The sequence below is a fragment of the Erpetoichthys calabaricus genome, chromosome 5 (assembly GCF_900747795.2).
Source record: "Erpetoichthys calabaricus chromosome 5, fErpCal1.3, whole genome shotgun sequence".
NCBI lineage: Eukaryota > Metazoa > Chordata > Cladistia > Polypteriformes > Polypteridae > Erpetoichthys > Erpetoichthys calabaricus.
Genome location: NC_041398.2, coordinates 179,742,933 through 179,768,202, shown reverse-complemented (window position 1 = coordinate 179,768,202; position 25,270 = coordinate 179,742,933). Strand labels below are relative to the sequence as shown.

The window sequence follows — 25,270 nt, the reverse complement described above, 5'->3', positions numbered from 1 at the left end:
TGATGATGTTCAGCACTTCTTGGTTCCATGATGTAAAATATAATAGTCTGAATTTATATTGTTTATTGGAACAGGACTTCTGGTTGGAGTATAATATGTTTAATCAATCACATACTGTATATTGTGTCCAATCTCAAATTTACATAGCAGTGAACGTGTATCTGCATTAACACATTTTTCTACATACAGAGATGATAGGACATCTCGCAGCTCAGCTACTGCAGAATTATTAGACTAAGCTGTTTCTGAAGTGATACCTAATTTTATAAAAAAATATTTTTAAAAATATTTTTTCTTTTACTGGAAATTCTTTTTGTTTGACGTCAGGTAATTCTTAAATGATTTTCAAGTTATGAAAAACAGTCTGCATTCATTACTTCATTTTATAACAGCATGGCTGCTTTTCACATGTGCTTGACCTTTTAAAAATGCTTTCAGTTTAGATAATGGGAGAAGACGAGGTGGAACAAAGAAAGAACAAGAGAAACAGAGGCTAATTCACAAGTACAAGAAAGAGTTTAAAGGTGCAATCAGAGAAATTCGCAGAGACTCACAGTTCTTGGCAAGAGAGAAACTTTCTGAGATCATGGAAAGGTAAACATCTTTTTGTAATTCATGTACAGTGCTTGTAATTTTGTTTTAATGTGTTTGTAAAGTAATTAAGGAAAGAATTAGAGCCATTTCACAGAAAGGTATTTCATTTCTTGTACAACCTGATCTGTAACATTTTTGGAAAGGAAGTTCTAATCTGTGAGATGTCCAGAATAGGTGCCCTGCATATAAATGCAGTCAGAGGCAAGCATCACTGAAAGTGACCTGTCATTACTCACCTTTTACTCCAAACTGCTCCTGTTCTTTGTAGAAGTAAAAGATAATACTTTTAGAACATTGTAGGTAGTGGAAACCATAGCTTAATTTACAAGAAGCTATACCTTCTTAAAATATGTTTGCTCATTGGCTGAATTTGCTTGGAATTCATTAAATTTTATGTAATCTGGGAGATTAGTCCTTTTTCAGCCAGGCGCCTTTTTTTTGCCTGACATTGTCTTTGGACTTTATGGTGAAATTAGTTGGTGTAGCTAACAAACATTAGAACATGTAGAAGTCCTTTAATAAACAGTGATGACAGTTGCACACACATTATGTATAATGTAGGTGTGTGTGTATATATATATATATATGTATGTATGTATATGTATGTGTGTGTGTATATATACTGTATATACACATATGTGTATGTGTATATGTGAAAAACATACAAACACACATGCACTCAGTAGATTGAAAAAAATGCAAACTACAAGTAAGTTGGTTTTCAATGATGAATGGCAACTTTCAAGGCACTCCAAACATTTTCAGTTGGATTTAGGTCAGGATGTTCACTTGGCCATTCCAGAAATATACACCTTCTTTGCAAGCCACTCCAAGGTAGCTCTGACCTTATGTCATTGTCTTGTTGAAATGTGAAGTTCCAACCTATTTTCAGTTTTTTTGCAGCCATCATCACGTTCTTCTGCAGAATCTTCCAGTACTTGGCTTCATTCATCATTTCTACAGTCCTGACAGTTTCCCATTTTGTTCCAAATGAGAAGCATCCCAATAACATTTTACCACCATCACCTTGCTTCACAATCAAGATGGTGTTGTTTTAGTGGTAGACTTTGTTGGGTGTTCACCAGGCATAACATTTACCATTAATGCCAAAAAGTTTTATTTTGTCTCACATGTCCACAAAATCTGCAGCAGGTTCTTTCAGGTGTTTTTTGGCAAATTTCATTCAAAACTCCAGACGGACCTATCTGAGAAGTGCCTTTCTTCTTATCACCCTCCTTTATAGGCCAGATGTTTGCAATATCTTTTTTATATGATACACATCTTATAGTCTGTTGGACATTGAACTTGTGTGTCTTTCAAGGTTGCCACTGGATTCCAGGTGCCTTTCCTGACCAATTGTCTTCTCTCTGTCACTTAGCTCTGATGGACGCCACGGTTTTTGCAGACTTTGGGTGGTGCCATGCCCTATTCACTTCTCAGTGATGGATTTAATATTGCATTGAGGCATCTTCAGAGCCTTAGAATTTTTTTATTTGGTCCATGCCTGGCGTTTTATCTTTTCACAAGTTGTTTTTGGAAAGTCTTTGGAACTCATACTGCTTTTGTTACTAACTGCACTTGCAATCTTAAGGACCACAATCCACAACTGCCATTGTTTAAATTGTTAACGGCAGTGATTCCATACAGGTGTTTATTCTACAATTAAGTTAATACAGTATGTGATCCTGTAGGCAATTGGTTATTTCTGTGATAGTTTAAGTGATGCTGTATTAAAGGGGGTGCTTACTTAACAATCTTGGATATTGCCGTTTAACACTAGAATCTCTGAAGCCTACGAAAGTATTCGTAATACTGAGAGAGAATGGTTAGGAGCATGCCCTGATACAGCGCATTGCCGCATCCATCACATAACAAACAAACTCAGGATCCCAGATTATGACCCGAGTGCAGCCATGCAACGGGGGTGACACATCAGCACCACACTAGTTCAGATCTGGGCCACCTTAAATTCCCTTTCACATCCTCATCAGTGTCTTTGTTTTACAAATGTGTCAGTCAGCCCTGGCAACAGGCAGCCTGCTCACTCATCCTGTACCGAGGCAGCTGAAGTCAAGTTAAACGCAAAATTCTCAGAGCTGAAGGCTCTTTTATCTGGGAGTTGGGTATTTGGAATTGTATCGGGTAAATAACATACCATTATTTGGAATACACATATAAAGAGACTATATATCTATTTGTGTGCGTGTGCGTGTGCGTGTGCGTGTGCGTGTGTGTGTGTGTGTGTGTGTAAGTATCATGTGGTATATATTCTATGGACGTTTAATTAAAATTCTAGTTCTTTATCTTTTTGTTGTCTTACCTGAGGATAAACATAATCTAGATCTTAATAATAAGATCCAGTCACTTGTATATGCTAGGTACATTGCTATAAGCAATTGGCCAGTTCCTTAATGCCTAATGTTGAACCCTTTTCTATATTTATTTTCCCCATAGCAGCAAACCGTATACTTTGGCTTACACAAAGATAGATATGTGTAATCTTACACCGCTGTTGCCATTTAAGGATATCAACTGATGCTACAGCAGGCATTACATTCTTAAATAAAAAAGACATCATCTACTGAAAATTTGTGTTTGGAACATTTGGTTTATAATGTAGATTGCACAGGATAACTGATATTTCTGTTTACAGAGATGCAGAGAGAAAGAGGAAGGTGAAACAACTGTTTGGGAATCTGGCTACACAGGAAGGAGAATGGAAAGCCTTAAAGAAAAAGAAGATGAAAGGCTGAGTCGTCAGTGTCGATGAAACAACACCAGCAAAACCTTTAATTGCTGCCAGACTTGAGAGTAACACAAGTTACAGGTCCCATAGGTGGAGCTGAAAACAAACATTGTAAAGACTTTTTGTGTTATTTTTCAGGAATCATGAAAATTTTCCCCCATCATATCTATTGGTAATTAAATTGCAGTGTAGTACTATTACACAGGAAGCTTGAATTTACAACAGTGTTGGAACAGATTTTTTTTATCCAGAATGTACAGAATGTCCATTTATTAATGTACAGAAACTAATATTAAAATAAAATTAAAAATTAAAAAAACTAACTTCTCAGGCTTTCATTTCTTTCCCTGTGTTTTCTAAGTTCCACATATTTTAAACGTTTACTCTGTGTAGTGAATTTATGAATTTTTTTCCTTATAATCAAATGTTAGGTATCTATATATGTTTTTAGTATGTTATTACTGGGGTTTAATCAGTTTTTTGTTTCACTTTATTGCTGTACTTATTTTGGGTTATCCTCTACACCTCCCATTTAATTTTATGTCTTCATGTATTTACTTACTATAATAAACAAGGTTATATTTCTTGATGCTGCAATGTTTTAAGTTTGAGTAGCTATATTAATGACTTTGAGGGGGAAAAATCTATATTACTATACAATTAGTTAATGATAGACTATATTTTCACTTGGCAAACAAAAGACTAACAGTTGTTCTTGAAAGTTTGTGAACCCTTTATAATTTTCTATAATTCTGCATAAATATGACCTAAAACATCATCAGATTTTCACACAAGTCATAAAAGTAGATAAAGAGAAACCAGTTAAACAAATAAGACAGAAATATTATACTTGCTCATTTATTTATTAAGGAAAATGATCGAATATTACATATTTGTGAGTGGCAAAAGTATGTGAACCTTTGCTTTCAGTATCTGGTGTGACCCCAACCCTTTGCAGCAATAACTGCAACTAAACGTTTCCGGTAACTGTTGATCAGTCATGCACACCGGCTTGGAGGAATTTTAGCCCATTCCTCCGTACAGAACAGCTTCAGCTCTGGGGATGTTGGTGGGTTTCCTCACATTAACTGCTCGCTTCAGGTCCTTACACAACATTTTGATTGGATTAAGGTCAGGACTTTGACTTGCCATTCCAAAACATTAACTTTATTCTTCTTTAACCATTCTTTGGTAGAACAACTTGTGTCGTTGTCTTGCTTTATGACCCACCTTCTCTTGAGATTCAGTTCGTGGACAGATGTCCTGACATTTTCCTTTAGAATTCTATGGTATAATTCAGAATTCATTGTTCCATCAATGAAGGAAAGCCGTCCTGGCCCAGATGCAGCAAAACAGGCCCAAACCATGATACTACCACCTCCATGTTTCACATATGGGATAAGGTTCTTATGCTAGAATGCAGTTTTTTCCTTTCTCCAAACATAATGCTTTTCAATTAAACCAAAAAGTTCTACTTTGGTCTCATCCGTCAACAAAACATTCTTCCAATAGCCTTTTGGTTTGTCCACGTGATCTTTAGCAAACTACAGACGAGCAGCAATGTTTTTTTTGGAGAGCAGTGGCTTTCTCCTTGCAACCCTGCCAGGCACACCATTGTTGTTCAGTGTTCTCTTCATGGTGGACTCATGAACATGAACATTAGCCAATGTGAGAGGCCTTCAGTTGCTTAGAAGTTACCCTGGGGTCCTTTGTGACCTCGCTGACTATTAAACGCCTTGCTCTTGGAGTGATCTTTGTTGGTCGACCACTCCTGGGGAGGGTAACAATGGTCTTGAATTTCCTCCATTTGTACACAATCTGTCTAACTGTGGATTGGTGGAGTCCAAACTCTTTAGAGATGGTTTTATAACCTTTTCCAGCCTGATGAGCATCAACAACTCTTTTTCTGAGGTCCTCAGAAATCTCCTTTGTTCGTGCCATGATACACTTCCACAAACGTGTTGTGAAGAGCAGACTTTGATAGATCCCTGTTCTTTAAATAACACAGGGTGCCCACTCACACCTGATTGTCATCCCATTGATTGAAAACACCTGACTCGAATTTCACCTTCAAACTAACTGCTAATCCTAGAGGTTCACATACTTTTGCCACTCACAAATATGTAATATTCGATCATTTTCCTCAATAAGTAAATGACCAAGTATAATATTTTTGTCTCATTTGTTTAACTGGTTTCTCTTTATCTACTTTTAGGACTTGAGTGAAAATTTGATGATGTTTTAGGTCATATTTATGCAGAAATATATAGAAAATTCTAAAGGGTTCACAAATGTTCAAGCACAACTGTACTTCGAAAATCAGATGTGTGTATATATCTGTGTCAACCTAAAATAATCGCTATCATTAGAAATTGATTTTGAAAATACCACTGGTAATAAATAGATAGTGTAGTCTGTGCTACAGGTCCATTAAATGTAGGTACAGGATTCATTTTTTGAACCATTAAAAAGGTAAAGCTTAATTTTGGAAAATCAAAGAAGATATTTAATTTCAGTTTTCTTAGATTTTATATCAGTACTTTGCAAGTATAGAAGCTGTGAAGTCATCATTTTTACTCGAGATGCCCATTGTTCTTTAGAGTTCAGTAATATTCATCAGTTTACACTTTTGTCTATATTCAGTATGATTTAAGTTAAGATATTTACAGAGACACTTAAGAGCATTTCACTTTATGAATTCCCAGTAATGTATTGTTTTAAATGGTAAGTTATCATTCCAGTTTTATTTCTTTAAAACTGAAACATGGTTTTAACTGCTATCTGTAATGTTGCTCTGTCCATTTTTTTCTTTCTAATCCAATCAAACTTTCCAGTTGCTACTACAGAGCTTCATGTACATCATTGTTGTTACAAGCACTGTCTTATCAGATGATCTGTTGTTTCAGGTTTGTTTCATGTGCCATGTTTTAATTAAACCTTGGTGCCCCATTCTAAACACATTAGTTTATCAAGTGTTTGCTGCATCATTTAAATCCTTTGTTGAGAGCTCTGTGCTCAGATGTTATTCTGCATGCCCAGAACACCTTCCTTGTTGAGTGACTCATCAGTTTTTATTTTCTGTATCAATTATACAGCTTTGTTATTTTTTAATATTTAGTGTATAAATTTGGGGAAGGGGTATCTAATCAAGGGAATGTTTAGGATGCTGAAAGTTGTCTTTTTAAATACGTTTGCTACACTGTTCATGAGGATATTTAAGGTCTGCACTATTTACTTTTATAAAGTTCTTTAGATTTGTGATTTTTCTTAGTTTAGGTTATTTTGATTAAAATATAGAAGGAATAAAGAGATTTTATTTTTTTAATTCACTACCTAAACAAAGAACCTTGTACATTTTACTTTGAAATCACTGTTACTAAGCTCTTCAGTGAGTTCTGTGTATCTAATCCAGTATTGAGAGCTTGAAAACATATTCAACTGTAAGTTTGGCACAGTTTTTCAAATTATATTTTTTCTTGGACTTTGTTTATAAAAAGCAAAGTATGAAAAATGCACTTACCTGAATGCCTTTGTAAGAAATAGTATATACCAGTTAAACTGTTAAGCAATTGAAATGTCTGTAACACTATAGTGTAGGTACTGCAAAAATACATATATCACTGATTTATTTAACAAGAGTTGAGCAAAGGCTGCATAACACTTACAAAGCATCAGTAGATAGTTTATTCATCTCTGTGCAGTGTAACATATTGACACAATGGTAAAATGACCTGTGAATATGAAGGATTCACAGGTCTTACATTAAATATGTAATATTAAGAGAAATGTGTTGCAGTGATAATTAAACACTTTACTGATACTTTGTAAGTATTAATGAAGACCCAAAAAGTGTTTGTTATGTAATAGTAAATGAGTATTATTTGCATTTTTTGAAGTTTCTAAAATGTTACCAACATTTTTTTGTTGTTTAGGAATTGAATGGTAAGTAAACAACAATGAGCAGTACTCAAAAACTTTGAAATTGCTTTGAGTAGTGCATTAAATACTCCACATCTGCATTTTTTTTTCATCAGCATGAATATTTATGCGTTATTGTCAAATATCTTGCTTTAGTGACTAGCATGTATATTAAATTTGTGCCCTTCAAAGGCTTAGTAGAAAACATGCAAAATGAATCTCCGTCTTGCTGTAAAATGTCACTTCTGTATCACAGACTGAGAACTCAATCTTTCAGCTTTCTTTGACTCCAAATCTCAGCCTTTTCAGTTTGAAAGTGGATGACTCCGCACCGACGTGATTTCAAGGACCGTTGCTTCATCAACAAGTGGGCAGTTGGCCAGTGAGTTGTTTGTTGAAAGATAGGTAGGTGTACATTTATATTATGAATATACATGGCAGTGCTTTATTGTTAAATTAGTATTTATGGTAATTTTTGATTATGTGTATAACCGCTACCATACTGAAATGAAGTGATGTATTAAAAAATAGGCCATGTAAGATGGTAAACATTGCATGTAAATAAAGCTTTATTAACAGGGTTACATTCTAGTGCTCGGGATATGCAGATAGAAGTTGGTCTCCTTTCTTGTTACGTTATGAAGTATACATTGAAATTAAAACATTTTATTTTTACCCAGAGCATCATGCTTAAATGCAACTGGAACTTAATTAAAACTACACAGACTGTTCATAAATGTTGACTAACACTTGATGCCTCCTCACTTTCATTTGAAGTGTCTGCTCAGGCTGTCACTTTTGTTTCAGTGTGGCTTTCAACTGTACGAGTAACAGAAGTGGTTCGTTCTTCTTTTGTTAGTCCTTCAGCTGAAAAAATCCAAAAAATATATCTTAAGCCTGACATACTCTTTTAATGGCAAAACATACATATTTTCTATGTTATAATATTAAATTTTCTATTTTGTTTCATTTTGTTTCAGCATGGCACAGTAATAATTAAAAAATATTTTTACATGCAACTTTTTGAACAGCAATTTAAATATATATATTATTAGCTTAAAGTGATTGTTGTTGCATAGCTTAATCTCACTCTAGTTAGCTTGAATTTACATATAGAATAAAAATATACATTCTACCTGAAAGCGTACCATAAATGAAAAGAATAATGACCCAGTAATTGACATGAGTGAAAGAGAGCTTTACCTGTGTCACTCCCGGATGCAAGCCCCAGTCTCAGCTCTTCTCCTTCTAGAAGCTTCCTGTAAGTTGCAATTTCAGCATCCAACTTTAGTTTAATGTGAAGCAGCTCTTGGTAGTCTTGCATGTATTTAGACATTTCTGCCTTGGTGTCGCAGAGCTGGCACTCGAGCTGTGCGATGACATCCTGCAGGTTAGCAACCTTGTCCAGGTGATTGTCTTCCATATCGTCTAGCTGCTGTTGAAGGGCATTGTTTCGGCCCCTTAAGTTGTCGATCTGGCTTTGTAGGTCCAAGATTTGAGACTGATAGACAGAAATTTCATCTTTCATGACCTTCAGTTGTTCTTCGTGTTTGCCAGCATGTTCTTTTAATGTATCAAACTTACTCTTGTACCATTTTTCTGCATCCTGAATGTTCTTGGCAGAAAGCTGCTCAATCTGAACTCGCATGTTGCGTAAGTAGGCTGCCAGGTCTGGTCTGCTAGCATCTATATCTATGGTAACTTTTGAGTCTTCGATTTGTTTCAGAAGATCAGCTACTTCTTCATCATGGAGTTTCTTCATAAATTCAATTTCTGACACCAGCTGCTCCACTCTTTTTTCAAGATCGGCTTTCTGCAGAGTTGCATTGTCAATGTCTTCTCGGAACTGTCGAAGAGTCAGCTCTGCTTCTTCTGTTGTAAGTAAAGTAAAATAGGTATAGATTTATCAGAACTATTTTTAAATTAGAGCAAAATGCATTTCTTTAAAATTATTATAGGTAATTTGCTGTTGATCCTAAGGCATGAAATACTTGTTTAGTATTGCAGTATTGAACCCAGAGCTTATATACACTACAGTATGTCCAAGCTTCAAGATGTAGTAATAGTATATCAGTTGATAGGTACTCTTTGTGGTCCATGCATTGCTAGTACAGTAACTGCTCAGCATCAGCTGGTGGTTCCTTGCTGTTTTTTTTTTTGAGAATTATCATCTTTCTGCCATCTTAATCTGCTTAACTGATTTACACCTTCTGGAATTTTACACTAATGTATGACTAATGTTTTTTGCTTGCCTATTTATACAGATTTTGCAATACTGGACAATAAGGAAGTCTGCTATTCCAAGGTAACTGACTGGTGATGAGTACTGGTTTGAACGAGTTACACACTTCAAAACTTTTTTTTTTGTACTGTGCTTCTTTAATGACTGTATACTCAGACGGCGGGGTGTGTCCATGACATTAAAACCTATCTAGCGTGGCCACGGGACAGAAGAGGGTAAGGACAATTTCTCCATCCTGAACTAAAGCATATTTAGGTACTCTAGCGTGACTGATGTTGATGTGATTTCTTTATTATTCTTATGTCTTTGATTATTGATTTTCAAGGTTCTCATTTTTGTTGGATGTCTAATGTAGTTTTGAATATAGATATTTTGTTTAAAAATACATGTTTGGTTTACCTGGTTTAGAAAAATTTGTGAAATTTAAATACTGTATATTTTTTCACTAAATGATGCTTATTAGAGTTACGTGATTATTAATCTTTTTTTTTTTGTGTGGAAGAATTATATTACAGTGAAGACCAGTGCTTTGACAGTTCTGTCCTGAATTATAATTCAATTTGTTACACTCAACCACTAGTCTAACTATAAATACATAACAAACACTTTTAGTGCATGTGTTGCTTTGGATACATTATCATATAATGGTATTACATGTTTTGCAGTTTAAACATTTTCTTTTGGATTTACGTTATTTACATCTTGCTCCCACCAGTGCAGGCTCCTCTCATTTTGCTATAGGTTTCTATGTACAGATACAACAGTGACAACTGCACTCAAAGCAGCAGCTATGATTGTTGGTATTCTGTTTCTCTTCCATGCAATCTGAAGCTGACAAATGTGCAGACATCCTGCACTAAAATGATGTTAAATAAGAGAGGAATCAGCATCTGTCTATTAGGTTGCATCTGTCTAACAAAATAGTCTTTATCTCTTCTGTGCATAGATACCTGTACACAGCTTGATGAAGTGAGATGAGTGTATGTGGCAGTGTGCAGTTGCTGTAGTAAAAACCATGCGATGACGGTGTCTGTGTTTTTTATTGGTTGGGGATGTAGGTGTATGTGGTAGCATGGCCCCAGGTCGTCGATGGGGAAATTTCATTGATTGTATATTCATTTATATGATGCACTCAATCCAGTTGGTTTCCTTATTAGTGCTCTTGGGATCCTAATAAAGGCACCTACACCCACATCTGTACTGTACAAAAGACGCTGTGCAGGACAGAGGAGAGAGAAATGAAAAGACCAGGAGGTTAAAGGAAAGGAAGAGCAGAATTACGGCTAAGTCGATGCTGTGGCGTGGAGTTAGGCAGTCAGGGATGGCCCCTGGTGGAGTAAGCACACAATGCTCTTGTGGCAGGGTCACCCCTGCTGACCACCCAAGGAGCAGGAGCAGCCAAATACTTTGAGCGACTCCCGCTGATTGTTGAGGTATGACAGCTGGAAAAGGGAGGACTCACGGGATGGCGACATGAACTCGAGCCAGAAAGAAGGATGAAGGATGTCTCTCCTTGCTGAGGAGACCATAACAGTGAGGAGAGGAGACTTTAGTTTGAATGGCTGCACCGCGGCTTAAGATGGTTTTTACGAAGAGGTCCTGACAGTGTTTCAACTGTGGATTTTAACCGTTTATTGGAATATTTATTGTTGTTTTAACCTCCACAAGAACACTTTTTTAATGGATTATATTTTGAGCTGTTTATGGTCATTCTGTAGTACACTTTATTTATATTTGGAACATTTTGTTGTTGAAATAGAAGTACTAATTACTTTGCACCATCTCTTGCTGTGTATGTGTGGGTGTCCACATTTGTCCAGTCTGTCCTTTGTTTACATCTATCGATGCCCCGGGTTCAAGGAGAAAATGCCATCTGTGGGCAACCCAGACATTACACCCAATTTGGATCACTCACAAAATAATTTGAACAGTCAAAAAAAAAATCAGATTTGAGTTACATTGAGCTGCAAAAAGTTTGAACATTTCAATTAACTATGAACCTAATATGGTGGGAGAAAACTCAATGAAATGGCAATAGTCCTTGCTGTACTACTGTGCTGTGTAGAGTGCAATAATGTCATTAGCTCAAATAGCCTGCTGGAATTGTATTTTAAATGGATTAGTGATTCTAACATTTATTATCACTTCTTAGGTGAAGTCTCCACTCTCAGAACAATTGGTCATAAATATTGAGCCTAGTGAGCTTCTTATGAAATGTTGAAGGAAGCCCTTGACAGAGGCTCAGGTTGGTACAGTTACATTACTGCTTAATGGTGAGTACTTTGCCTGTTTCCTACTTGACACCGCTTCACACACCTTGTCACGTATGTCACTAGTCTTATCTGTTGGTAGTGTTCTGAGTAGGGCTCTTTCTAACGCTGTCAGCAGTCATCACTTTTATTAGAGATACGCAGTTAAAAAGTGAACTGAAACGAAAGACAGAAGACCAGGAGCATCCACATCAGGAATCTAGGGATATAGCAAATGTTTTCTTACCTTGGCAGATCTGAACAGAATTTGCTGCAAAGGTGGTGGCACAGGCGCATCAGAACAGAATAAGTACAGGAGAGGAGGAGGAGGAGGAGGCATTCTATCTAAGCAGAGTGAAGAGCCATGGGAGTGCTGGGTTTAGACTCAATGCATTTTTAGGGTGTGGTCTTCGAACCCGTGGACTTTGTGAGACATTTGTTCTATACAGTACAGGAAAAGTCGCTGTCTGTGTTTACCAAACTAGTTAATCCCATTAAATGAAAAGTAGACAGGTTAAGCTAGCCAGTTTATCAGTGTTATTTTGTACTGTCTTTCTTTTATTAACATATTTCTTTTCTTGCAATTATCCCAGTGTTAAGGAGTTTCTGATATGTGTCCGAAGTAGTAATTTAGCACTTACTGTGTAACTCAGAGTTGGCACACTTGTGCTTTTTGCAGGTCATCATTGACCTCGGCTAAAGTGATTGGCTAATTTGTGTTTTGAAGGGTGCAGTGAACTGGGCCATGTCATGTTTCTGTCTGTTATCCAGGATAAGCAAATGTCTTCAAGAGAAGGACATAATGCTAAAACAGGTGATCCCATCCATCCATCCATCCATTTTCCAACCCGCTGAATCCGAACACAGGGTCACGGGGGTCTGCTGGAGCCAATCCCAGCCAACACAGGGCACAAGGCAGGAACCAATCCTGGGCAGGGTGCCAACCCACCGCAGGACACACACAAACACACCCACACACCAAGCACACACTAGGGCCAATTTAGAATCGCCAATCCACCTAACCAGCATGTCTTTGGACTGTGGGAGGAAACCCATGTTTATATTAAAAGATATCCCAGATATCATACCTTTGAGCTGAAGCTCCTCATCATATTTTATCCTCCAGGACTCGATCTCCTCCTCAATGTATCCCCTTTCAATGTCTGCTGCTCCCTTTTCATTGGTCAGTGTTTCAATAAGCTCCTTGATTTCTTTAAATTTCTGCTCGTATTCCTCCCCAATACCACTAGGGCCCCCTTTGAAACGAGCTTGTAGGTCTGCCAGTTGGGCCTGCAGGGCAGCATTCTTCTGTTCCAGGGCTTGTACCTTCTCTATGTAACCAGCAAACCGAACGTTGAGCTCTTGCATCTCCTCCTTTTCATTGGCATGGTGTTGGTGGATCTCTGTACCCACCTCAACAGCAGTGCCCTGGAAACCCGAACGGCCTCTCCGGGAGTCGGAAGAAAGAGAGCGGAAGCCAGCAGCACCACAGCGGGAAGGAGAGGGGCTTTGTACTCTCATTCTGCTGGATCCACTTACTGTCAAGGTCTTCTGGGAATAGGAAGTGCTCCTCATGGCCGCTGTCGAAATGTTCAAATCTGCAAAGCTTTTCAGATATCCAGCTCCTCTGAACGTGAATGAGTGGTGCCCGGTCGTGTGCCTGTCTTTTATATTGGTCAAAAGGAATTTAACAGTTACTATTCAACTCTCACAGCCTTTTAAAATAATTTCATTTGGTATGATTACTTTTTTCCAGTATCCCCAGAAGTTCTCTTCTTAGCAGCTGCAGCATTGCATTGTAATGAGGAGCATGAAGTCAAGCTGCCAAAGTTGAGCTTTGCAAGAGAGTGTTACATTTCTTCATGGCAACGTCTCACGCTCTTCCTTACTTCATGCTCAATTTTGCTTGTGTGTGTGAGGACTGGGCATATTGCTTGTTCCATAATAATTAGTGTCTTAGAAGCAATTTTCCCGTATGTGAAGTATGTTTGTATTTTGTGACTAGGCAGTGCTTATAATAAGTGTCAGCATTTTTGATATACGATCAATTAATTTTTTATTAACAATGTTCTGTGCGTTGGGCCCTTCATATGACAGACTGAGCAGGGGCCCAGACTACAGAGAGAGCATCCCAGCAGCATCCAGCTCACACTTGCACAGTTTAGACTGGGGTCTCCAACCTTTTAACCCCCCCCCAGAAAGCTACTTTTACAAAATGAAAATGGCCGAGAGCTACTCATGTTTTCTAACGTTTATTCTCATAGCTTATTTCAACCCAAACAAACTGAATAAGCTTGTTTTGCCTGAACATTTACAAAATGTTGGTGTCCACAACTCACATTTTGCATTAAAACCTCACAAAAAATATTTAGTTCACCTGCAAGTGCATTTTGTATATCTGTTTGCATTTTCTAGTGTATCTCACACTATTGAATTAAAACATGAATGCTGTCAAAACAAAACTATGCAATTACAAATACACAGATATTCCTTATTCATTTGCCATTTTGTTCCATGTCACTGTTTCACTTTATTCACATGTCCAGTTGCATGTGTGATGTGTTTTTTAGTTAGTGAGATGACTGGCACTGCATGGAGTCAACAAGAGAGGCAGGTGTATGGTGGAGTGGAGCCACTTAGGTTCGCTCTTATGGAATCATTTAAATGTTCTTCTGTCAGTCTTGTTCTGAACTTTGATTTCCTGACACTCATGTCAGACTCACAGAGGTATGTTGACCCAAACAAAGCAGACATTTTCAGATCTTCTTGGTGAAGATTCTTATAGTGATCTGGCTCTGCTAAGCTCCAGAAAAGCTGGGAATGCTGTTGAGACTTTAACTGCACATTATTTTGAAGGTTTACTAATATATAAAATCCAATGTCTGTATGTCTGTCCGCTTTTCACAAGAGAGAACTACTTAACGGATTTAGATCGGGGTGTTTTCTATAATTTGCTTGAATATTCCAGTTGATTTTGCGACTTCTCTCATTTCACTATATATCATTGTTCACTTGCGGTACCGATTTATTTGCTCGAATCCGAGATCCACGCAGTAGGCCGATGGAAGGGGCCTCACTCGCCAGCTTCGGGGTGTGTACCTTAACTCCGCTTTGCTAGCGAACGAGAGAACAATTGAATTCAACTTTGGTTGATATTTAAAATAAAGTGTTACTTAGGTCTTGACGAGTTTGAGTCCGGATATTCTCTTAAGTGTATGCCACATTGAAAAGACAGATTGCAATTCAGATTGTGGATCGTGATTTTTGTGTTAAAAGGATCGTGATATGATTTTTTTGGAAAGATTGCCCACTCCTAATATGACTAATCAAGTTTTCAAATTTATGTAGGACTCATTAGCCCTTTGGCGAGTTAGACCCCTGGTTTAGAGACTCCAGTTAATGTAATCCACATATCTTTTCATTACTCTCAAACTACAACTTGTTAAAGTATAAATACAGTGAAGTGACATAACCTTCATTGGAGTTTGCACATTCTGCGTACATCCACATGGTGTTCTCCAGTTACTACTCTTGGTGTTCCCACACGCCAAAGACACGTATAACAGTTTTATTAGGGACTCCAAACTGAGCATTACAAACGTTGGCTCTCTTGACTTCCTCACTAGCGGGGAAAAAAAATGAAAAAACAGTGGAAGGATGTAATTAAAGTAGTAGTTCTTCTTAATTTTGTCATCTTCCTTTTTGTTTTAGTGGAGTAAAGTCACAGCTTTTTACCCCAGCAGAATTTGATTTTCAGTATAGCACCTTGCACAATGAACACCATCCCGATCTTTCTGGTGTTTCAGAAGTCATAATGTCACTTAAGTCTTGTAATGCTGTGGTCTTTAACTGCACTTTTTTAATTGACTGCCTCGCTAAGTTACTGTTAAAGATGGTGGCTTTTGTTTTATCTCATTAGTCCACCAGCCACATTACATGTTCCTTTTCAGCTCATAATTTATTTATTTGATTTTTTTGGTTGCATTGTTTATGTCATTGGTTTTTTTTTTTTCATTTTTTTTGTTTGGAGATTTTTATGACTACTTCCATGATAAGCATAGCACATGGGCACACAGTGAAACCGACAAGCCTAAATGACAGCATGCGCCCTTTTCTAAGCTCCGTCCTCCATCTAACTTATTTAATCCAGTTCATCACAAGGCACACCCAACAATGAGGTCGACAATCCAGTATCATCTTTTAAAATTGAACAAGTTGTAGTTAAACTTGAAGATTTGAAGGCCGTGTTTTAGGAGTATCATAACTGAGTATTTGAAATCTTACTACACACTATTTTTATTAACTTCTCAATAATTTGTAATGGCCTGTGTGTACAGACGATACCCTACCCCTCTTATAAGGACAAACAGCAGTAACACATTTGAAAGTTTTTTCCAAGTGCGGCCCTCCATACGTTCATCGTCATCTGCTTTTACATTTTGTGAGTTGGTGTTGAGAGCGGAGGCTCCGGCTGCCCCATGTAAGTGTGTCATTAACACTGTGATGCAACATTTCATTGTGCTGATTATGAAAACAGCAACCAATTGTTTATGCAACCACTTACTGGGAGGGGAACATTTTTTAGATATTGCCTTAATTATAAATTTATATTTGCTTAAATAGAGACCACAAAATAAAAATCACTTACAGTATTAAAAAAGCACCCCATATAATAACTCATTTTGTTAATAAAATGCCTTTCTGCTGCTCCCATCCCATATCAGTCTACTTGTAAAGCTTGGTCTGGCTTTTAACATTTTGAGGGGGAGGCTCGGTGCCGCACTGTGCCAGAGTCACCTCACACATCCTGGGTTTGAAGCCTATGCCCGCTGTTGCCTATATGGAGTTTGCATGTATTTTCCCACGTGTGAATGGGTTTACCTCTGGCTACTCCCTACTGTTTTGCTCCCACATCCCCAAAGCCTGGCAGGTAAGGTTGACTGACGATTCCAGGTTGGACCTTGGGGAGTGTGTGTGTGTGTGTGTGTGCGCGCGCGTTTGTGTGCTTGTCTGATGTACTGGCATTTCCTGCCTGGCGCCCTGTGCTTTCAGGATTGGTTCTGACCCCCATGTGTCTGAGACTGAGATGAGAATATTTAGAGAACACGCAGATTATATAAACCTACCAGGGTCAAAGTGTCAAAAATGTGGAATTTACAGATCAGACATTCTTATCTGGTGGCCATCCCTCCTTGAATACATTGAAATCCTGAAACAAATGGCCAAAAAACAAAACAGTCAGTCAGTCAGTCATTATCCAACCCGCTATATCCTAACACAGGGACACAGGGGTCTGCCGGAGCCAATGCCAGCCAACACAGGGCGCAAGGCAGGAACAAATCCCGGGCAGGGTGCCAGCTCATTGCAGGGCACACACACCAAGCACAGGATCGTCAATGAACCTAACCTGCACGTCTTTGGACTGTGGGAGGAAACCCACGCAGACACGGGGAGAACATGCAAACTCCATGCTGGGAGGACCTGGTAAGCGAACCCAGATCTCCTTACTGCGAGGTAGCAGCGCTACCACTGTGCCATCCAACAAAACAGTCCCATCTTTAAAATCCAAAATGAGTGCAACAAGAAGTGTAGCACAAGATTCAACAAGGACAGGTTTGGCATCAAAAACTGCTTTAGTATGAGCATACAAAAGTGTGTCACAATGAATAAACCAAGCTGATGAGGTTAAGGAACGTGGACGACGCACCAAAGCAGACCAGACCAAAGCTCAGGTTAGTGGTAAGCTGAGATGCTCTCAGTGATCCGGCCATTATCTTCTCCCAGAGCATACAGACATTTGGAGAGTGGAAAGTTATGGAGATCTACAATTCTCCAGTCTCTTGGTGGAGCAAGTCAGTGGTTGTGGTGACCCAGCGCGTCCAGGGTGTAGCAGCTGTGGAGTTCTCAAATGCTAAGGTGTCGTAGCAAAAAAACAAAATGCTTTATGTAGGATCTTCACCGTATTTTGCTGGAAATATCTGGAAACAAAGAACTTTCTCTGTGTTTTGCTCAGTGTGAGTTAGGTTTATGATTAGGGTTAAAGCCCCAAACCTCCTTTCTCACGGGCTAATATAGCATAATAGTGAAAAATAAAAACAATCTTGTACAGTGGCATGCAACAGTCTGGGCACCCTTGCTTAAAATGTCTGCCACTGTGAATAGTTAAGTGAGCAGAAGAAGAACTGATCACCAAAACTGCCCACTTCAGTATTCACAGTGATAAGACATTTTAAGCAGGGGTGCCCACACTTTTGCATGTCAGTGTATAATAAAAAGGAAAAGCAAGCAATGACAGCAATAAGTAGAAGTCACTGAACATTGATTGAATGTTATTAAGTGAAATGTCACACTTTCTCTACAGTAGGAGTTGACGCAGCATCTTTATTGCCGAGTTTTTATACCTTTAATTTTTTATCTTCATGACCTTCACACTATTCTCTTCTTTAACATCCCACTAAGATCTTGCAGTTCTGTCTTTATCCAGTTGTGAAAGACACTCCTTGGACTTGGTGTTTAGTTGAAGGATGCCTGGGCCTTACGGAGATGTGGCACAGTCAGCCTCCTGTATTTAGTGTTGACTGGAGACCCTCCATGCTCATGCTGTCCTTGTGCTTGGTGACAGATTACATGCCTCAGCGCTAAACAGGATTCAGGACTTACTCGACTTCTTTCATCTCATTCCCAACTTATTTCTATTCGGTCTTCTCCTAAAAACCAAGTGTATGTGCTTACAGTCTACACCCCCTTCACATTCTCTGTGTTTCAAAGTTCTCCCCTTCCCCACAGAGACCCCATCACAGCTGTTTGTTTGTTACTCTGTAAATCCTCTGCCTTTCCTGTAAGTTTGGCTGAATGACTACAAACCAGACCTGTTTATTCTGGCGTGTCTCCCAGTGCAACTCCCTTAACCAAACCTCTGAAACGACAGCTAGCATCCATCTACGGCACAGAAACAACTCATGAGAAGTGTCACAGTGGGCTTTGTCTTTGGTCGGCCCTGCCACTTCAATCCTGCTGGTGCTGCTGCCGTTTCTCTGAACACATTTTCTGAGCTGTCCAGGTAATGTTTTTTTGTTTGGTTTTCCATCTTCAGCTAACTAAACTGTAAAGGTCCTTTCTTAAGTTCCTCAAACAGACGACTCCTGGGTTTATTTTGTATTGTAACAGAAGAGGGTCCTCTGGTTGCTTAAATTCTGATGACATTTTCATCCTCAAGATGGTTCAGTATTGTCTGTTTTTACTTAATCTATTTGGAGCCAAAATGAATAAGGAATCATTTCATTTCAAAGCGATAACTCCTCATACCTTAAAGTCCTACATATCCTAATTTATTTACTTTTTAAGCATGCTAATCTGGCTGTGTGTGTGTGTTTTATATTTTATTCCTCCTCCTTTATTTCACCCCTAAGCCTTTTTTCCCCCATTCTGCTGTGGTTTATAGAACACGAGACAAGAGACAAGACGAGCTTTTCTTGTTTGTGAGGTCCAAAGTCAAATCTATAAATATATATAACGTTTAGAACAAAGCTTAATGAAAATACAGTTACCCCTCCAGATTTGCACAGTTCAGTTTGCAGTCTCAGTTATTTGCGAATTGGCTGTGAACTGTTAAATGAAGATACTTGAAGAGTTTGCCAAAAGGCTCCAGAAACTCACAAGTGATGTGTAAGCCACAAAATATTTAAACAATAACTGAAAATAACTTGTGTCATTTATAAATATTAAAGTTATTCATTAGGTTAGGTGCACACTAAACCATTAATAATAAAATTAGTTTTTGGCAAAAAAAGAACTGTGGGATCAACGCCAGCTCCCTCCCACCTTTGGTGTCCCCTTAGTTACTCAGCAGACCCAGACATCTCCTCCCAGCTGGTGCTCGCGCTCGCTTACTCCCCTCTACCAGTTAACCAGTGGGGATAAGGGGAAAAAATGGATGGAAAAATATTAATTTTTCACATTGCCTCACAGCAAAAAAAAAAACCCAACTTGACAAAGTTGTCACGCAATTATGAATCATTAGTGACTTATAATGTATTGTAGGGTCTCTGGGTGCTGATAGATCCTTGTTGTTGACATCACTGTCGTAACCGTGCTGTCAAGTGTCATCCATATTAGCTGGCATTCTGTCATACAAATGAGCAGGTTTAGGACCAGCTGCAGGGGTCCCTGTAAAAAGGGCAAGCCTGCTAAAAGTCGCCACGAGTTAAAACTACTGCAGTAACATCGAGCCCCAAACAAGCAAAGGAAAAGAGCAAAGAATCCGTAACCACTCAATGTAGGTGAGCCCTCACGTGGTGCAGCAATATTCATAAAGGAGAACACATTTAAACATTTTATTGTGGAATATTGTCACCCATACTAACATGTATGTTTATTGTACCATTTTAGTGACAATGTGGTTATCATAAGATCAGAACGAACACCCAGAATGTTCTTAGGCTTTAAGTGTCTGACAGAGGATATGTGATCAACAAGGGCTTGTGAGTTGCAGGCTGACTCGAGCTCACAGCTGTTATAATTCCTGTAAACCACCAGATGTCACTGTTTTTAAAGCTTTGGATCTTTTTACTGTACAGTATATAGCTTTACATCCTGGAGCTCCAAGTAGGTGGAGTTAACTCTAAAGGGTGGACCAAGTAGGTGGAGTTGACTTCAATGGGTGCAGAGAGAGTCCAGCTACAGACCTCCAGAGCGGTTAGTGTTCTCTGACTTAAACAATGCAGTAGTGTGTTCAATAAGTCAGCTCCAGGCTGAGAGTCTGTGAAGCACCTTGAGCATGGGAAAGGCACTATATAAATAAAATATTTATATTCTTTATTGTTATTATTAACCTCATTTATTTTGCATATCTGTAGGTCAAACATATTAGGTAGCAAGATTTTAAATCTGTCTATATCTTTATCTATCTACTAGGGGCTTTGCCCCCCTGCTCGCTTCACTCGCCAACCACTGGGCCCGTGCTTTACGCTAGCCACTTTGCGTTTCTGCCACTCGATGGTGTTAACAGTTGTAGATATTCTTCAGGATATTGTAAGTTGATGTTTTCATCTTCTGCACGATCACCACCCACTGTCTCAGCCCAGTCTATTGATAGGCATTTAACCAATTTGCCGTGAGGAAAATGTAGAAATATCCTAAAGCTTTTGTTAATTCAACAGATGCGACTAAGGCTGGCTTTCCTGATTATCGACCAGAGATAATCGTCAAACAACACACTTATCATGGAAAGAAAAATGGTAAAATTGTGATGATCGACAATTCAGTGATTGTACCATATAACCTGTATTTGCTAAAATGATTGTCATATTAATGTTGTGTATTGTGCATCACAAATGAGTATTAAGTACATCTACAAGTACATTCATAAAGGTCATGATAGAGTACACGTAACTTTATCCAAAGAACAGTCTCAGGACAAAGTTGAAGCAAATGTAGATACTTGGTACATCAATGCAATGGAAAGTGGGTGGCATTTAATGAAATTGCCAAGTCATTCTGTTGAATTATTAACAGTTCATTTACCAGGTCAGAATACGATTCAATGTAAAGAAGATGAAAAAGATGAAGCTTTACAGGCAGCGAAAACAATACTTATACAGGTGAAATGGTTATTAAATTATTCGTGTTTACACCGCTATGTCCAGGTTTTTTAGTGAGCCTATGGTTCGTTGTTAAGAGTGCTAATACAGTGCACAGAATTATCACATCCTAACACGGCATTATAGAAAACATTAGGACTAAAATTATGTAGTGAAGAAAGGCAGATTACCTTCGAGATGCTGTTGAAGATCCAGGTGCTGAATCTGTTTGGATGTGGATCATCTCACCTGAAGAAAATGTGATCCAGAAGTGATCCTAGTTGTCAACAAAACTGATGTTATGTCTAATTTATATTGAACAATTTTTGCAGTGTACAGTCCACGTCAGGCACTGTTAGGAGAACTACATGGAATGACAGCGCGGTGAATGTTGCTGTAGCTGTCAGAATGTGCTGGCTGTTGTCTTGTTCAGGTGCTGTCAGATTGTGCAGAAAAGTCTGGAAGGTGTAAGGTTATGGAGGGCCACAATTCAGTGGACCTGGTGCTCCAGAATGTCTGGGGTCCAGTGGTGGTGGAGTTTTCAAATGCCAGGGTGTGGTGACACTTTTTGTAACAATAAACCATTTTTCTAGTGGAGCTCAGATACTTACTATGGATTTGTATAGCACACTATTGAAAACAAAAAAGTAATATGGAAAAGGGTGCAATGTAAACTAGTAATAATAGAAATTATAATATGTTTAACATATGAATGAATACAGACAGAGGAGACTATTTACTTGAATTCAAAGCTTATTAAATGCAAACCATAGGGACACACTGAATATTGTTTATATTCCTTCTTGGAACCTTATCACTAGGTTAATTTATGAAATTGCCATAAAGTAATTAAAACAAAGAAGGTGCCCACTGAGAGGACGCCACATTAATGTATGGTGAGTGAGGGATCTCTGTTTTATATGTATAGAGCAAGGACAATGACAACACAAAACATAATATAAATTGTTAGCTGAGATTAACTTTTTCTCTCCTATAGAAAAAGGCTCATAACTTATGAATTCTGATCTTTCAGTTCACATGATTAATTCCTTAGGTAGCTATTAAGCTTCTCTTATCTGTACTCAGGGCTAGCCTACGCAGGATTACCAAAATCATTACGACTGAGTTTCTGTGTATACGAATTGCTGCTCTGCACTTTTTTTTACTGGATGTAGGATGAAACTTGTAGAACTTGTCCATCATAAGGTTATTATTTTTCAGTTACAGTAACACTGATACCATAATACATTAGCTAGAGTAATTCCCAAAATCAAAGCAGGTCTACTTATGGTTAAATGTAAGAAATGGTTTGTTCCTTTCCTGGTTAGCCTGCTCCAGATATGTAGAGAAGAGATAAAAAGAAATAATCATAGGAACTACAGTATATGTACAGTTGAGCTCCCCTCTCCCTTTAGTTCAAATTAAAATTTGCTAACTGATAGAGAAGTATCCCAACAGACTGTCATTAAAGCAAAAGGTGGTTCAACAAAATATTGACATGGGGGGGGTTTGATCCTTTATTAATCTCAGTATGTTGTTTTTAATTTTTTTTATAATTTTTCTGAATTGTAGCTGTGATATCTTTCACTTGGATGTTTATAGGTTGCATTGAGTAAGTAAAGCTGGGAAGAAATTTTTTATGTGTTTTCATTTAAGGCTGTAAAGCAAAAAAAAGAATATTTTGAAGGGGGGGGGGGATTCTTTTCTATACCCACTGTATAAACAGCAAATAAGCAGCTAACCCTACCCTTTACCTATAGCAATAATAAATACAACACACAACAATAAACACAACAACAACGTCCATAAACCGTAGCTGATGCAATTGAAGCTTGGGAAGTGGCAGATCCTGTGAACTGTTTGCAGAGGTAAATGTAAAGTTTGTTCTACTGTTTCTGAAGCTGTTTAGGATGAGGTGTGTGGGAGCGCTCCCTCCGACGATGAACAATGCACACGGGCATGAGATAGAACTTCTCTCCAATCAAGACAATAATCCAGGACAACCACGTTTAATCCAAACATCTGAAACGGTGATGGCTCTGACAGATAAACAATGGTGATTCTTCTCCTTCTCTGTCTTGCCGGTTCCTGCATTTAAAGGTCCACCTTCTTCCCAGCCACCCCTGCACCCTATGAAACTGTCCAATAGTGCAACACCCAAGGAGCAGCTGGGATATGCAGTTCCCTATGCTGGAACATCGCTACAGGCTTATTCAGTGACTATAAAAATACCTTACATATGTCAACCAATATATACAGAAATACGTGTCCATAATACATATGGCATAAAAGAACATCTTTTGTATAAATATTAGCTGTCATATTATTTATATCTATAATCTACCAAAAAAAAATGTAGTTTTCACCATAAAAAAAAATATTTTCACACAACCAATTAATATTGGCAATTAAACACTGATTAAATGTAAATATAAATGTACTTACAGGGTTTAATCATTTTAACACATTAATTGCACTACAGCTTTTTTGCTGTTAAAATATACATTTACTGTATTTATACAGGTGTTTTTTCTTCAGTGTAGTATCTAGACATTCATAATTCATGAGGTGTAATTATAAATATGGATCATCATTTTAATTATGTAGTACTTGATTCTTACCAAAACATATGCTGTATGACACACACCAACAAATAATAAACACAGTAGAAATTGTTAAAAAGCTGCAAATGTACAAAATGTTCAGAAGTTGTTTATCAAGAAAACACAAGTCTAACACGTTGAACAGGTTTGTAAGTAAAGGATACATTTTGCTGTTAAGCTAACGTACCCTTTGTTGACTAAGCAGCAATTTCAAATTCTTGTTTATATTTTCTTTTTCCAATTGAAAATGTAAGCTTCTGCACTTAAAACAAGCTTACAGAACAAACTCAAATGGTGTCCGTTTTAATGTAAAGGACAAAATAAAAATATCTGAATTTGTTAAAGTAGTTTTTGTTGCCATCTGTCAAAATCTCAACTCTGCTGCTCTTTGTTTATGTTGCAGAAAAAAAAAAACCTCTACCATAATACCTTGTGTAAAGGAGCACTGCAGCTAAACTACCGTAAAGCTTAGAAAAGCAGAGGCTGGATAGCGATGTTTATTTTTTTTTGTGATTACCGAGTACGTTTTTTTAGTGAAACTCTGGTCATTTAGAGCGACGGACAATTTTAATGCTACGCAGTCCCATTTTTCTAAAATTATCAAAGATAATGCTGGTAATTAAGAGTTTTATTCTCAAAATATCGATTGTCTTTTAAACCCATCTCACTTAATGAAATTCATCCTAAAAATTACTAGTGAAACGTGCGAGGCTTTTGCTATATTTTTGAAAAACACAAAACGATGTTAGAAATAATATGGTAAATCCTCAATCTCCCCCAAAAAAAATCAATCCTGTTGAACCCCAGCATGCCCTTTTAAGCAAGCTGAATTCTGTCACTGGAATACATAAACCCGAACTACGTAGAATAATCCTCCACCTGCATCCATGACTGAGTCCCAGCAGGGTTTTTTCACAGAGGTCCCCGATGTCCTGATTGATAGTGTGCTTGATACAGTGAACTCACTATTAGATACGGGGGGTCTTCCCTGACTGTCTAAAGACTGCAGTTGTTTAAGTTAAGTTTATTAGACTTGAGAGCAGTATTTGACACCAAAGACCACTTCTTATAAATTGCCTTATACAATGGGTGGGCCTCCCTGGCAGCATCTTAAATTAGTTTCAGTCCTACTTACCAGGTAGAAAACTTTTTGTTAGTTGTGGTGATTGTACTTTGGAGACCCATGGTCTTGTATTTTGGATTGGATGAACAGAAAAAGTCTTAACAACTTAAAGATATGAAAATTGTGAGGGTATTAGAAATAAACTTGATCCCTTTGATTTAAAAGTCAAGGCAGACGTAAAGAATTTAACGGTAATCATTAACTCTGATCCAAACTT

The 25,270-nt window shown here is 37.9% G+C and overlaps 2 protein-coding genes across 2 annotated transcripts in view; one reads left to right on the top strand and one right to left on the bottom strand.

Moving 5' to 3' along the window:
* The window catches only part of nop14 (NOP14 nucleolar protein homolog (yeast)), a 75,199-nt gene extending 71,581 nt beyond the window's left edge, over positions 1 to 3,618 (top strand). Inside the window, exons 18-19 of the mRNA XM_028802260.2 lie at positions 439 to 594; positions 3,248 to 3,618. Coding sequence (XP_028658093.2) covers positions 439 to 594; positions 3,248 to 3,347 — 256 coding nt within the window. The 3' untranslated portion in view covers positions 3,348 to 3,618. The remainder of the gene's footprint in view (positions 1 to 438; positions 595 to 3,247) is intronic.
* Positions 3,619 to 7,411: 3,793 nt separating this feature from the next.
* Positions 7,412 to 13,441, bottom strand: LOC114652688 (vimentin-like). Its single transcript, XM_051928602.1, has 3 exons — positions 12,838 to 13,441; positions 8,462 to 9,130; positions 7,412 to 8,125 (listed from the first exon to the last, which is right to left on the bottom strand). The coding sequence occupies exons 1-3, from the start codon at positions 13,322 to 13,324 to the stop codon at positions 8,043 to 8,045; spliced, it is 1,239 nt and encodes a 412-aa protein (XP_051784562.1). The 5' UTR covers positions 13,325 to 13,441; the 3' UTR covers positions 7,412 to 8,042.
* Between the last annotated feature and the right edge of the window lie 11,829 nt (positions 13,442 to 25,270).

Excerpts from the sequence above, each read along its gene's own strand:
- LOC114652688 (XM_051928602.1), bottom strand. The coding sequence starts at position 13,324 with ATGAGGAGCACTTCCTATTCCCAGAAGACCTTGACAGTAAGTGGATCC. Across the intron at positions 9,131-12,837 it reads TGAGGAGCTTCAGCTCAAAG|AAGAAGCAGAGCTGACTCTT; the intron begins GTATGATATCTG and ends TACTTACAACAG. Across the intron at positions 8,126-8,461 it reads TGCATCCGGGAGTGACACAG|CTGAAGGACTAACAAAAGAA; the intron begins GTAAAGCTCTCT and ends GGATTTTTTCAG.